The 14,612-nt window shown below is 43.7% G+C and overlaps 1 protein-coding gene across 1 annotated transcript; it reads left to right on the top strand.

Annotated features, from left to right (window-relative positions):
- The first annotated feature begins 1,963 nt into the window (after positions 1–1,963).
- On the top strand, positions 1,964–3,306 carry LOC137216620 (protein ARMCX6-like). The gene is made up of 2 exons (XM_067722700.1): positions 1,964–1,967; positions 2,142–3,306. Exons 1-2 carry the CDS (start codon positions 1,964–1,966, stop codon positions 2,690–2,692), a joined length of 555 nt encoding a protein of 184 aa, XP_067578801.1. The 3' UTR covers positions 2,693–3,306.
- The last annotated feature ends 11,306 nt before the right edge of the window (positions 3,307–14,612 follow it).

Raw genomic sequence — 14,612 nt, 5'->3', positions numbered from 1 at the left:
TAAAAGCATGTACAAATCTTTATAAAAAGCCAGTATTTCCAAGAAAATGAGCAGAGGCAATAAATATCTAAATTATCTCTTGCTCTATGTCTTATTTCATGCAATGTGCTTTCTCATGGGTCCAAGAAAGATAATGGATATTAGCGGCTGAGTGGAGGGGAAGTGAAGAGATGGGCTGTTGCCCTATATTCTAAGAGAAGATAAAGAAGTATAAACTGAAATAGTTGCTCCAGGAGAAGATAGGTTCCTTCCTTGGAAATTAGAGAAAGGCAAATTTCAACAAAATGGAAATGCCTTATCTTTTGGTCTCTAGGATTGGCAAAGAAAAAATGAGTGACAGGTCTGGTGTGCTGCGGGGGAAAGGAGAGGGGCGGGCATACTCTTGCATCACTACTGGTAGGAGAGAAACTTGGAGACCATGGCTCATTGGTGACGTATCTCAGTTGACCAAGAATTGTGGAGAGGTGGTCTTTTTGGTCCGGCCATCAGCTTCCTGTTGATATCAGGGAGATGTGTTTGTAGCCAAGTGAAGAAGGAAGTGACTTCTCTGATTGTGTTCAGGTTGGTGTGAGAGTGAGCATTGCCTGGGGAGTCTTGGGGTCGCGGTGGAGTTAGGTAGCAGAGACCTGAAGGGGCAGAGTCAGCTTTCCCCACACCCTCCGGCTATCCACCAGCTCATTTTAGTTCTCTAAATGGTGCATGAGGTCGGGGGGAGAGCTGATGCTGGGATCTGGGAGTGAGAGGTGGGGACCGTTTGACAGTCTTGAATCAGTAAAAGGTAGGAACTGTGGCCTAACACCCTGCACTAAATGTTCACAGACCTTTATCTGTTGGTTAGCTTGTCTGTCTGTAGGGGGCAGCACAACCCAAAGGAAAGGAAGAGGAAACCCATTACATACAGGATATTTAGTAGAAACTGAAGTGAGTTCTTTCAAGGAAACGTGGGGCCTGGGCCGGTCACAAGGTGGCGGTAGAGGCAGGCCCCAAACCAGAACCTGTTCTTTCACTATCCTGCCTTCAGAAAAGCATTACTTAACCCCAATCCTTTTAGGCTCTGGGGAAGCAGTGTTTATAGAGCAGAAATGACGGGTAGAACAGAAAAGTGGCCATTTGATGGAAGAAACCGAGGTCAAGAGAGTGACTGGGGCGCAGAGCAATGGAAAAGGTGGGCATTTGTGGGGGAAGGATGGGGTGATGAAAGGGTCTGGAGGGCAGGGTAGGGGCTGTGCCTAAGACCTAAATGGGAGACATTTGAAAGCCAGACTTCTCACTCTGGAGAGAGGACACATATGTGCCTGTACATCTACCAGTCTCCATTCTTTCTTCTGTGTCTACAAGTAGACATAAATCTAGGCAAAGGAAGAACGAAATTGCTCTACACATTGTTATCTCTTGGAGATAGGGATGGGGAGGGAGGTTGGAGTCAAAATGCAGGGTCTAGAGGCAACTCAGCTACCTCTCCTTGTCTTTGTTCTCCTCTCCTCTTACTTGGGTGCTGGAAAAGTTAAATGCTGTACCTCTGAGGAAACAGTGGGAATGAGCTTAAAGGAGATAAATACCAGAGGAGAAACGTTTGAAAGTTAAGACCCTAACTCAGGAAAGAGAGATACTGATACCCTTGTATCCTGAGTATTGACATGTATATCTATGGAAACTCATATGAAAGCTCTATGTATTTGCATTTCCACTAGTTTCCGGTCAGATGGCAGTTAGTGCAATTTGTGTCCAGGAAAAGAACGTCTAACAGTCTCCTACCTAGAACACTACAATTAGATAGCTTTTAAAAGAGTGAGAACCTCCTGTGACTTCTCACAGATATAGAGTATGCTTGAAATGCTGATTTAGTGAAAGCAGTTCTGGAGGTCAGGGCTAGAAGTTGCTACAGTGTTCATCCAATAATCAGAAGAGGATATAACCACAGTGAGAAACAACCAGAATTGTAGGGAACTTCATATGGATAAGGATGGGTAAGGGGTCTGGTCTTTACTCAAAGATCCAGGAAAAGCCAAGTCCTGGGGATGAGGTTGACATGAGATATGGGCAGTAGGAACCTAGGGCCTCTCAAAGAGGAAATAGTCTGAATGAAGAAAAATCACTCTTTCACTAATGAAAATGAGGACTATTTTTTAGTGATGCTTAAGATATTGAAAATTTCAGTTGTGTTCTTGGCCTCTCCAAGTGCCCTTTCATTCAGGGAAAAGTGTTGTTAGCTCAGCCCAGGGACACTGGTTTTTCATTTAGCCACGATATCAATAGTCATTTGGCCAGCCTCTCCATTGCTGGAAACACGATCCCTATTCCCGACCCTGCTGTTGAGGCTTTCTGTGCCCTGGATAACTTGAAAGCCAGTGTTGAAAATCAGGGCCAGATTAAGATGTACATCAACGAAGTGTGTCGGGAGACTGTGTCACTTTGCTGCAACTCATTTCTGCAGCAGGCCGGATTAAATTTGTTAATAATCATGACAGTTATTAATAACATGCTTGCCAAGTCCGTTTCAGACTTGAAGTTTCCTTTGATACCAGAGGGAAGTGAATGTGCTGAGGGGCACGTTGTGAAACCCTTGATGGGTTTGTCTGAAAAGCCAGTCTTGGCGGGGGAGTTGCTGGGAGCCCAGATGTTGCTCTCCTTCTTGTCCCTCTTTATCAGGAACGCAAACAGACAGCTTCTCCCAGAAATCCCGGCCTCTTAAATGGCCCCCTCCAACAGGATGGGACTGATCCACCCCGAACCAAAACCCGATCAGTGAACCACACACTTGTGTTCTCAATCAAAGACTCTGCAGTGGGTGCTATTGAAGATCCAGCCTTAGCCAGTAGCCATATCTCTGGGTGAAAGTTACACTTGCTAAATCCAGGACCACTCTCTTGTTGGCCAGGCAGGGGTTCCCACAGAGCTTTGAGTAACCTCTTGGTTTTGCAGTCTGCAGGCAGTGCGCATTGTAAATTGCTCCCTTGCGGCCTTCTTCCTGTGGTAAAGGGATCATTTCAGCTGTGTGGTGAAAGGACAACATTTTCTAGCCTGACAAGGGATGCCTTGCCTGTGGTGGTCTCCCTGTCTAAGCTGGACCGTCTTGTGGAGACCAGACCCATATGGGAGCTTGTGCCGAAAATGCATCGGTTGCTGCGTAGGTTGAATTCTTTTTCATTTACTCTCTTTTCTTCACGAGCCTATGGATGGTAAACCTGTTCAGCAAAAAATGTACACTCCCCTTCTATGAGTTGTACTGACTCAGCCTCGTCCACCAAGTCTGCATTTTTATGTATCACCAATAAAGCTGTGTGCTTTAGCTGGCAAAAACGAGAACATGGTACTTGTCTTTGAGTTTATAGTCTGCGTGAAGAGGAAGCCCAAAATACATGATCAGTGCTAACTAACTGGGGCGTTTGCTCCTGAAGAATGTCCGCCTAGCAGTGCCCACAGGAGGCAGTGGAAGAGATGGGCTGCAGGGTTCAGGATAAGCTTCCAGAAGGGGCTGGGGGCGGGGCTGGGGCAGGGGAATGGGGTGGAGGGTGGAATTAAGAAGGACTGCTGGGAGGACTAAAGGAGACAGCACCTGTGAAGCAGGCAGCACAGTGCCTGATGCAGAGGAATCCTTCCCTCGATGAAGTTGTCTTTCCTCGCCTGCTGGCCTCTTAGAGAGGAAGGTCAGTATCCTTGAGGTTTTGTCTACACATCCTTGGGGGCCACAGGGCAACCCATCCCTGCACAAGTTAGTGCACAGTTATAGCAGTAACAGTTGCTACTTGCTGAGTGCCTGCTTTGTGTTGTTCTCTCTCCTGAGAAGCAGCTGTGAAACCTACTTCCAGGCCCCCTCCCTTCCTTGGGATGCCAAGCTCAAATTCCTGGCCGAGTGAAAAGGCTTGGCCGTTGCTTCCTCTGGCCAAGGAAGGGCAGAACCTCCTTTCTGCCCTATCCCTGGTACTTCTGTGGGATCCAGGAAGGGGACAGTGGAGGCCTCCGTGAATCCCCGAAGGGGTGGGAGGGCAGATGCTGAGGGGCGTGGCATGGCCATGGCTGGTCCATCCATCAGGAGACATATTCATGCCCTCCATCCAAGCCCCTGGCACCCCTTGGAGGAAAGGAAGAACACAGCCCTGCACACTGAACCACTCCATGAATCTGGGCAACTCATTCCACCACCCCCTCCCAACATTTACAGACCCCTCCCAGCAAGCCTCAGCCCCTGCATCACCAAAGCCAGGTTCCCTGCGTGTTTTTGATGTGTCCTGAAATGGTCCTCTTCCTCAAAGCCCTGGCTAACAGAGGGGACAAGAAGCTTCCTTTGGGCGGTGCTGCTTCTGAGCTCGGTGCCCTCTCCTGGTCTCCCTGGGATGTGACTCTGGGCCACTGCTCCCTGGGCATCAGCTGTGTACAAGTGCTCTGCCTTCTGACTGCCCTCCTCCATATAGAGCATAGTTTTATTTCAAATTTTTAGGGTTTTTTTTTTAAATTTTTTCCTCCCTTCTCCTGGAGTTTGGGGAGCAGGTGGGTTGCCACTCTCCTGCTTGTACTCATCCACCCCACAGTTTGGGCTGACTAGTAGTCACGGGTGCCTGCCAGGGACTCTGCCCCTTCCCAGGCCCTGCTGCCTTGATGGGCCAGCATGTGACTGTGGTTGCTGCAACATCACACCCGCAGCAACGTTCACCCCGCTGGGGCTTTGTTTGCTGGCTCTGGGGTTCTATCTTGTTTCCAAAAAGCTGCTAACGTGGTCCCCCCTTTCTCCCAAGCCAGCCTCAGGTGGGCTGGGCAGTCTGTTTCCCACGCAGGATTGCCCTGCGGGCAGCCCTGCATGCACTTGTCCCAGTGGAGCCTGCTGGCCGATGGTGTCTTCAGCGACACCTTACTGCTCAGCCTCTGTAATCTCAGCCCAAAGGCAGAGCATTTCTCCTTCCTCCTGGCTCGGGGTCCCAAATTAACACGTGCTTCCCTCCTGCTCTGCACTCTGCCGAGTCCCCCGTTTTGAGTCCTGCCACAGGTAGTAGGCCCACCATCTCCGAGGCAGGCATTTGGCACTTTCAGGCCACAGCTGACTCCTATCGCAGGGAGGACCTCGGAGACCTTCTGCCCATCTCCTGAGCAATTCTGTCACAGGGCAGCCTGCCAGCATTGATGTGTCTCCACGGTGTGGTCTTGGCCCAAGTCAAGAGCCCCTTCTCCATTTGCTGGCACTGCCCTCCCGAAAACACTCCCTGCGTGTGGAAGCACAGGGCTCTGGTCTGCCCTTCATCCCTTTGTTGGTTGCTGTGCCAGGGCAGGAGCCCAGTTCCCAGTTCTGCCTACTACCGGGGTGCGGAGGGGGACTTCAGAGGGGGGCGTGGTGGGGGGCGCAGGGGGCGGGGCGCATGCCTGCCAGTCAGGGCCTGATTAAGACATTCAGAGGCTTTCAGCACTGGAAAGACTAAGGTGCCTCCTCCCATGCTTAATTCAAAAATGAAACAGCAGGGGACCACCAAGCACAAACTAACCCACCTCTCTTCTGCAACCAAATGAGCTTCTTGCCAGGTTTCCCCATGGCAAACATTAGACAAGGTCATCAAAGCTTGAGCTTGTCACACTCTGTGGGGAGATGCCTGCCTTGATGGGGTCGCCCTAGCCGAAGCTGTCTCTTTGGTAAATCTGGAACTGCCTCCACAGACTGCCCTCCAGCTCCAGAAAGGGCCTTGGATTCCCTTCTTCTTCATCTCATTATCTTGTCTACACTTTGTGCCTGTAGGTGCTGATTTCTGCACTAACTCCCAGCCTGCTACATCTCCTGGGAATTTTGTTATTTGACCCCCCACTGCACCCCTCCCTGCCCTAAGTGCAGGCAAGGTTGCAGACATCCAGCTTCCCAGCTGGTACACCCAGTCTCACACAATGCATCCCCACGGGGGCCCTTAGTGCCACTCTCAGAGCAGTTTCAACCACGATCCCCTCACTTTGAAATGTCACCAGGGACAGGCACAGCCCTCACCAAGTCGGTCTCTACGCTGGGCCACCACAGCACCTTTTGGCTAAGAGTGTGACAGCTGTGTGCAGCACTGCCCCCCACCTCCTCGTAGCGGCCACCGGTTGGTCTAAGATGTGATGGGCACTGCAGCACAGTCCTGTGGGGCATCAGTCAGTCCCTTGTCTGCTCCTCATGCTGCATGGATCACCTTACACTCTGTCGCTTCCCCCTTCACTTTACTCACGACCTCCTCTTCCCCTGAAGGCTCATTTTCCCTTATTGCCTCTTGCTTTTGCGTGTGGCTTAGGACGGCCTTCCCCACTTCCCAATTACAAAAGGAGTCTCCTATATGGTTTCCTAATTCTTTCATACCTTTCTACTTAAAGGGTTGTCTCAGGGATATACTTGGAATTTCCTGACTCCTTTTCCAAATGGATAACCTGTTAACCCAGCACCACTTATCACTCCATTCTCACGGTATAATTGGTGCATTCTGGGACCTTCATGCACCCAGCTGAGCATCCTCGCTGTGGCTGCCTGCTGTGGAATTCCTCTTGGGGCACAACCCTTTCTCCCAGGAACCCCTCACTGACTCGGGGACCCTCTGCTCACTGGGTGGCCTGTGGCAGGTGGGGTGTGTGTGTTGGCAGGGAGGCTGTGTTGGTGCCTGTGAGCAGGTGTCTGCCCCAGGTACCTTCTCAGGACATGCTCTGGCCCACAGGAAACTTAGGAACCCCCCGCCCTGCCTGCTTCAGCACCAAGGGAGATGGGACTGTTTTCTTCCCTCACCAAAATTGCCTCATTTTTGTGAGGCAAAGCAAGTTTTTTTCTATATATAGACTTGCTCAACAATTTACATGGTAGTCATTACCCACACTGGAAATATGGCTATTGTTACATGTTGAAATCACCATGGTTTCTCTCAACCCTTCCCTTTATTTTTCTTTTGTGTGATATATTTGGTCAATCAGGAATTTACATTTTCTGTGTCTATCAATATTTTCCTATTAAACTTCTATATTTCTATTTTACTTTGGATAGTCTTGGACAGCCCAAGGTTATTAGAAAACATTTGGCTATATTTCCTTCTAATACAAATAGTTTCCTTTTCAAAGTAAGTTCCTTTGTTAACCTGTTAGTGGTGTGTGTTTTTGTGCGTGTGTACATTTGGTTTGAGGTAGACCTTGTACCTTAATTTTCTCTGAATGTGTAATTAATTACACTAATGTCATTTTTTGCAGAATCTGGTTTTAATGTTTTGATTGAAATGTGCTACGTTGATGGATTAATTGGCAACTTTACAATTTTCCCATCTAAGCACATTTGTTTTGATCCTTTTTGTCACTTAGTGAAGTTTTCTTCATAATGATCTTTCACATTTCTTTTGGGGTCTATTTTTGTTGCTTTGTGAAGGGTCATGGTCTTTACCTCTCCTACAATGCTATGCTACTTCAACTCTGCTGTCCTTATCCTGTCTGCCAGCACACTGGACATATCTGTGGTTTCTGCTGCTTTGGAACAACAGTGAAAAGGGGGGATGGTCAAGTGACTCAGCATCATTACTCATAAAGAGGAGGGAAGGGGAAAAGACAAGGCATTAAGCCCTATTGTTCCACAAGTGCTCTTTTCTTAGAACTCTCCCTGTAGACCTTTCATTTCTTTCATTTTACTTTTATATTTTCTTCCTCCCTCTCCCCTGGCAGTGGAGGAGTAGTTCAAACAGGTTCTTCTGGTTTATCCAATCATGTTTCTTTAACCCTGGCAAAGTCTCCATTAAGTCTAGCCATCAGTATTCTATTGTTCTTTGATATCTGGATATGGGATGATTTTGAAGGAAGGAAAGGTAGTTTGATGGCTCAAGTTATTTCCACAAATAAGCACTCCAAATAACATGTCACACAACCCCCCTCAGAATAAATATTTGCATCTCACAAAGAGAAATTGTCAATGCATAACTATATATCCAGAATTCTGTATTTTTATTTATCCAGGCCTTTAAATTAAATAGTAGGTGGATTTGGTGACTTTTTCAACTAGGGAGGGCCTGTGGAGGTAAGGGGAGTGATGGGGGATGTTCCCACCACCTGTATCTCTCAGCCTTTTCTACTCTGCCACTTGTGCTGTCGCATGTCAGACCCCACACTTTTCCAAGCTTGTGCCTGGGGAAATGAGAAACTAATCCCAGTGCTCTGAGGTTTTCCAATAACTCATCTGGTCATTACCAACACCCACCCCCCTGTAAGGTTTCAATCTAGGAATTGATTTGAGCCAGGAGACATGTAGTTGGTTGTTTTCCCTTCTTCTCCCCTCTCTCACTCCACAAAGTTCCTCTCTGATGGACACTTCCTTTAGGTTCCAAGTTCTCACTACCTATAGCTTGTGGTAGAGATCTATGGTCAGAGTCTTCCAAACCTGATTTTTATATGTAATGAGAGTTTTAGGGATTTAGGAAAACTCTAAATCGATGGTTATGAGTTTTAAAAATTAGCTTTGAGAACCCTAAGTTTCTTTTTTTTTTCTTTTTTTTTTTTTTTTTGCGGTACTCAGGCCTCTCACTGTTGTGGCCACTCCAGTTGTGGAGCACAGGGTCCGGACGCGCAGGCTCAGCGGCCATGGCTCACGGGCCCAGCCGCTCTGCGGCATGGGGGATCTTCCTGGACTGGAGCACGAACCCGTGTCCCCTGCATCGGTAGGCGGACTCTCAACCACTGCACCACCAGGGAAGCCCAACCCTAAGTTTCTTGATCCAGGTATAAGCAGTAGTTTGTTTCTCTTTGTGTGAGGTTATAATCCTAATTATTTAATCTTAATGATGAATGGGCTATACAACAACATTATTTACAGAGGCAGTTAGATATAGATTGGTTAAATATTTTTTGTAATATCATTCCTGTTACATGCTAATGAGACTGCCCCAGATCAGAATTAAGAATGGGCAGGCACTCTCACCACTATTATTCAACATAGTTTTGGAAGTTTTAGCCACAGCTATCAGAGAAGAAAAGGAAATAAAAGGAATCCAAATCGGAAAAGAAGAAGTAAAGCTGTCACTGTTTGCAGATGACATGATACTATACATAGAGAATCCTAAAGATGCTACCAGAAAACTACTAGAGCTAATAAATGAATTTGGTAAAGTAGCAGGATACAAAATTAATGCACAGAAATCTCTGGCATTCCTATATACTAATGATGAAAAATCTGAAATTGAAATCAAGAAAACACTCCCATTTACCATTGCAACAAAATGAATAAAATATCTAGGAATAAACCTACCTAAGGAGACAAAAGACCTGTATGCAGAAAATTATAAGACACTGATGAAAGAAATTAAAGATGATACACATAGATGGAGAGATATACCATGTTCTTGGATTCGAAGAATCAACATTGTGAAAATGACTCTACTACCCAAAGCAATCTATAGATTCAATGCAATCCCTATCAAACTACCACTGGCATTTTTCATAGAACTAGAACAAAAAACTTCGCAATTTGTATGGAAACACAAAAGACCCCAAATAACCAAAGCTATCTTGAGAACGAAAAATGGAGCTGGAGGAATCAGGCTTCCTGACTTCAGACTATACTACAAAGCTACAGTAATCAAGACAGTATGGTACTGGCACAAAAACAGAAAGATAGATCAATGGAACAGGATAGAAAGCCCAGAGATAAACCCACGCACATATGGTCACCTTATCTTTGATAAAGGAGGCAGGAATATACAGTGCAGAAAGGACAGCGTCTTCAATAAGTGGTGCTGGGAAAACTGGACAGGTACATGTAAAAGTATGAGATTAGATCACTCCCTAACACCATACACAAAAATAAACTCAAAATGGATTAAAGACCTAAATGTAAGGCCAGAAACTATCAAACTCTTAGAGGAAAACATAGGCAGAACACTCTATGACATAAATCACAGCAAGATCCTTTTTGGCCCACCTCCTAGAGAAATGGAAATAAAAACAAAAATAAACAAATGGGACCTAATGAAACTTCAAAGCTTTTGCACAGCAAAGGAAACCATAAACAAGACCAAAAGACAACCCTCAGAATGGGAGAAAATATTTGCAAATGAAGCAACTGACAAAGGATTAATCTCCAAAATTTAGAAGCAGTTTATGCAGCTCAATAACAAAAAAACAAACAACCCAATCCAAAAATGGGCAGAAGACCTAAATAGACATTTCTCCAAAGAAGATATACAGACTGCCAACAAACACATGAAAGAATGCTCAACATCATTAATCATTAGAGAATGCAAATCAACACTACAATGAGATATCATCTCATGCCAGTCAGAATGGCCATCATCAAAATATCTAGAAACAATAAATGCTGGAGAGGGTGTGGAGAAAAGGGAACCCTCTTGCACTGCTGGTGGGAATGTGAATTGTTACAGCCACTATGGAGAACAGTCTGGAGGTTCCTTAAAAAAACTACAAATAGAACTACCATATGACCCAGCAATCCCACTACTGGGCATATACCCTGAGAAAACCATAATTCAGAAAGAGTCATGTACCAAAATGTTCATTGCAGCTCTATTTACAATAGCTCAGAGATGGAAAAAACCTAAGCGTCCATCATCGGATGAATGGATAAAGAAGATGTGGCACATATATACAATGGAATATTACTCAGCCATAAAAAGAAACAAAATTGAGCTATTTGTAATGAGGTGGATAGACCTAGAGTCTGTCATACAGAGTGAAGTAAGTCAGAAAGAGACAGGCAAATACCGTATGCTAACACATATATATGGAATTTAAGAAAAAAATGTCATGAAGAACCTAGGGGTAAGACAGGAATAAAGATACAGACCTACTAGAGAATGGACTTGAGGATATGGGGAGGGGGAAGGGTAAGCTGTGACAAAGTGAGAGAGAGGCATGGACATATATACACTACCAAACGTAAGGTAGATAGCTAGTGGGAAGCAGCTGCATAGCACAGGGAGATCAGCTCGGTGCTTTGTGACCGCCTGGAGGGGTGGGATAGGGAGGGTGGGAGGGAGGGAGACGCAAGAGGGAAGAGATATGGGAACATATGTTTATGTGTAACTGATTCACTTTGTTATAAAGTAGAAACTAACACACCATTGTAAAGCAATTATACTCCAATAAAGATGTAAAAAAAAAAAAAGAATGGGCAGGGACATAGTTGGGCAGGTGGGCAACCAGGGCACTGCCCTGTATGTTTGCCTCACTCCTCAGGGGTCTAGAACAGAGAGAGATGTATGTGGAGTCAGGAAGCTCTACAAAGTATGTATCAGGCATCTCACATAACATGACATCCACAAGTCTGGGCAAAGACAGGTCAACCAATTCTTTATATTTCATCTTAAATTTAAATTTAATTTATTTAAAAAAATAAGTAGGAGCCTAATGGTTCAAAATTCAAAAGATAACAAAGGGTATACATTGTAGACCTTTCTCTCACCTCTGTGTCGCCACTACCCAGTTTTTCGCCACCAGCGGCAATATTATCAATTTCTTGTGCATCTATATATATAGAGAGGGGGGGAATATATGGAAAAATATGTAATATATGCTTGTATATATATATTCACAGACATATAATAATCTTCTCAATCCTTTGATATCACTACATTAAAAAATTGCTTTTTAGTTTATAGTTGAATAGTATTTTATTGTATAAATATGCCATAATTATTTAGTCAGTCCCTTATGTGTGGATATTAGGGTTTTTCACCATTTTTCTTGATATTAGAAATAATGATTCAATGGTTATACATATTTACATATTATACATATTTCTTTTTCGTCCCTTCTATTTCCTTGTTTCATCTACCCAATTTTAGTTGATTAAATTATATTTCTTAGTGTTTGTCTTTTTACTGCTCAATATACTTGGACCCTTATTGCCAGATTTGTCTGCTTTAGATGTCATGTTTTGACCCCCAGGTACTAAGGATAGGAAAACCAACATATTTACATTACCTCTCACTTTCTTTTTCTTTCTTTCTCTCCCAATTGTTGCTAATTATATCATTTCTACTCCATCTGGGTTTATCACCGTTACATTTGTTCTGTAACCATAATCACCACGTTTGTTTTGGTCTTCATCTTAAATTTGCATAGATTTGACACTAATTGCTAGACTTTTGCTAAGGTTTCTTCCTTTCCTGTCACTTTTGCCTTCATCTCTGTGATTGTTAAATTTCTTCTACATTTTCCCTGAGGCCTGACAGCTCACATTTCAGCTCATTCTTCTCTTACCATCCTTTTCTTGAGCTCTTGCTTTATTGCTTCATTAAAACTTTCTAATTCATGGTGAAATATCTGGTGACAATTTTCACCTACTATTTTTCAGATGAGTTTTCTTTATCTGCCATGCATTTTCAGGTCCCTTTCCTTCTTTTTTCCCATGCATTACCTCTGTTTACCTCTTGTGTCAGTTCCATTTTGATTCCCCATCTTTGAGGGATATCAGGTTTTACCGAACCAGTTTTTTGCAGAATGTTCATCTAGGATAAGGGCCAGGATTGTCTGATACCAATAATTTTTTTATGGCTCAAGTCATTAGAGAGAGGTAGCTGTGGGGCTGCTAAAAGTGCAGTCTCTCTTCTCTCCTGCTGCTCGAGGCCAGACTCATCTCTAATGCTTGTTGGGGACAGATTATTTCCTGCAAATATGACCTTTGTGACTCCTTATTTGGCCCAATCTCTCTTTCCTTCTTATTATGGATCTTCTGCTCCATGGTGGCTCCAGCTGTCAAGTTGTGCATGCTTCTTATCTTTAAGAAATACACAAATTTGTTAAGAGGGTAGATCTCATGTTAAGTGTTCTTACCATAATAAGAAAGAAAGAAAGGAATAAAGAAGAAAGGAAGGAAGGAAGGAAGAAACAGTCTTTTTCTTTTCTGGAATTCATTGTTGTCTTGTAGCTTACTTAAGAAAGTAGAATCACAGCTAGAGAGTTTCTGGAAAATTAACTGAACAGACTGTAAAGCATAAAACTAATTTACAATTCATGGAGATGTTCTCTGTGAAGGAGTTAGAGCCCAGCATACTGCGAGACTTAGTTTGGACAGAGCCTCTAGTCAGGCCCAGAAAGACAAATAACTCCATGCTCTCTGCCAGCCTTCCTGAGCGTTCTTACTACATGACACAGGGGGAAAAGTAACACACAACAAAGTTTCTTCCTGTCCCGGTAACTGAGCTTGTGCCAATTAAGAGAAAATTGGGTGACACAAAAGATGCTTAAATCACATCTCATTGCATCTTTAGTTGAAGTAGCTTTTCATGATTAATTTTCTTAGCATTCATTACACTCCACTGTATTTTCCATTTTCTTTGCCTGTATTCCCCACTAGATGATACATTCTATGAACACAGGAATGATACCTGTTTGTTTACTATTGAATCTCCATCTGCCCTGCACATAATTAGTGCTCAGTGTCTACTCAATTTGATTGTCTAGCATTCAAGCTGCAATTTTGACTCTGGACAGGAATTTGTGCTTATCTAGATATTTTTGAGAAATATCTTCAGTAAATGTGCATTATGTTTGCAGAAAGAAATTTGTTTTTAAAGTATGTTAAACAATATTTACAATATGGCCCTAATTAATTTTAAAAATGTAGGTACTTGAAAAAGACAAGAACGTTACACGCTCTGTATCTTGAGGTCCTGTTCTCAAGTCTCTTCTCTTTCTAGGAATCTCATCCATTGCCATGGCTTCAGTTATCACCTGTATGTTAATGACTCACAAGTCTATATATCCAGAGTCCAAGATTAATTTATTTGATGTCTACAGATTTCATATCCCACAGATATTTCAACTTCAACAAATTTGAAATTGGAGACATCATTCCCCAGTCCCACACCAAAACTTTTTCCCTTCCTGTCTTCCCTGTCTTGGTGAGCACAATCACCATCCACCCAGTTGCACCTGCCAGAATCCTAGTCATTACTGACTCCTTCCTTCTCTCTCATCCCATATTGCTAGCCTATCTCAAAATCCCTTTTATTCCATTTATTTCATAATTTTTACAAATGTTAATATTATCAGAACAATACATACATAATAGCAAAGCAATTAGTACAGAGTTTATGATGAAAATGAGTCATTTCCCCTCCTGCTCTTCCCTAGACTCAGGACCATTCTCTAGAGTCCAGAGGCAACTTTTCTTCACTTATCTGATGTTAGCTTCTTCTGATGCAGTGTTTCTCAACCAGGGGTGATTTTGCTTCCAGGATACATTTGTCAGTGTCTGGAGACATTTTTGATTGTCACAACAGAGGACAGGTGTGCTACTGGCATCTTGTGGGTAGATGTCAGTGATCCTCCAGTGCACAAGGCAGCCCCCAGCCCAAACAATTGATAGTGCCAAGACTGAGAACTGTTCTTGTGGTCATCTTCAAAATGCCAAAAATATACTTGTACTCTAATGAACTTCTGATATGTAAATAGGACACTTAGCTCATTAATCTTACAGCCCTTCCTTCCTTTCTCTTATTCCTGATGTTTGTAATGTTATTATTATTTTAGTTTAATCATACAGTCAACAATTATTTATTGAACACCACTGTGTGCCAAGCACTATTCAAAGCATTTAGAATTCGGTAGTGAGCAAGACAGACAGCCTTTATTAAGCTTGCTTTCTTATGGAGAAAGTAGGCCATAAAATCAATTAAACTAAATAA

Source organism: Pseudorca crassidens, chromosome X, assembly GCF_039906515.1.
Source record: "Pseudorca crassidens isolate mPseCra1 chromosome X, mPseCra1.hap1, whole genome shotgun sequence".
Taxonomy (NCBI): Eukaryota; Metazoa; Chordata; class Mammalia; order Artiodactyla; family Delphinidae; genus Pseudorca; species Pseudorca crassidens.
This window is presented reverse-complemented; position numbering and strand designations above follow the sequence as displayed.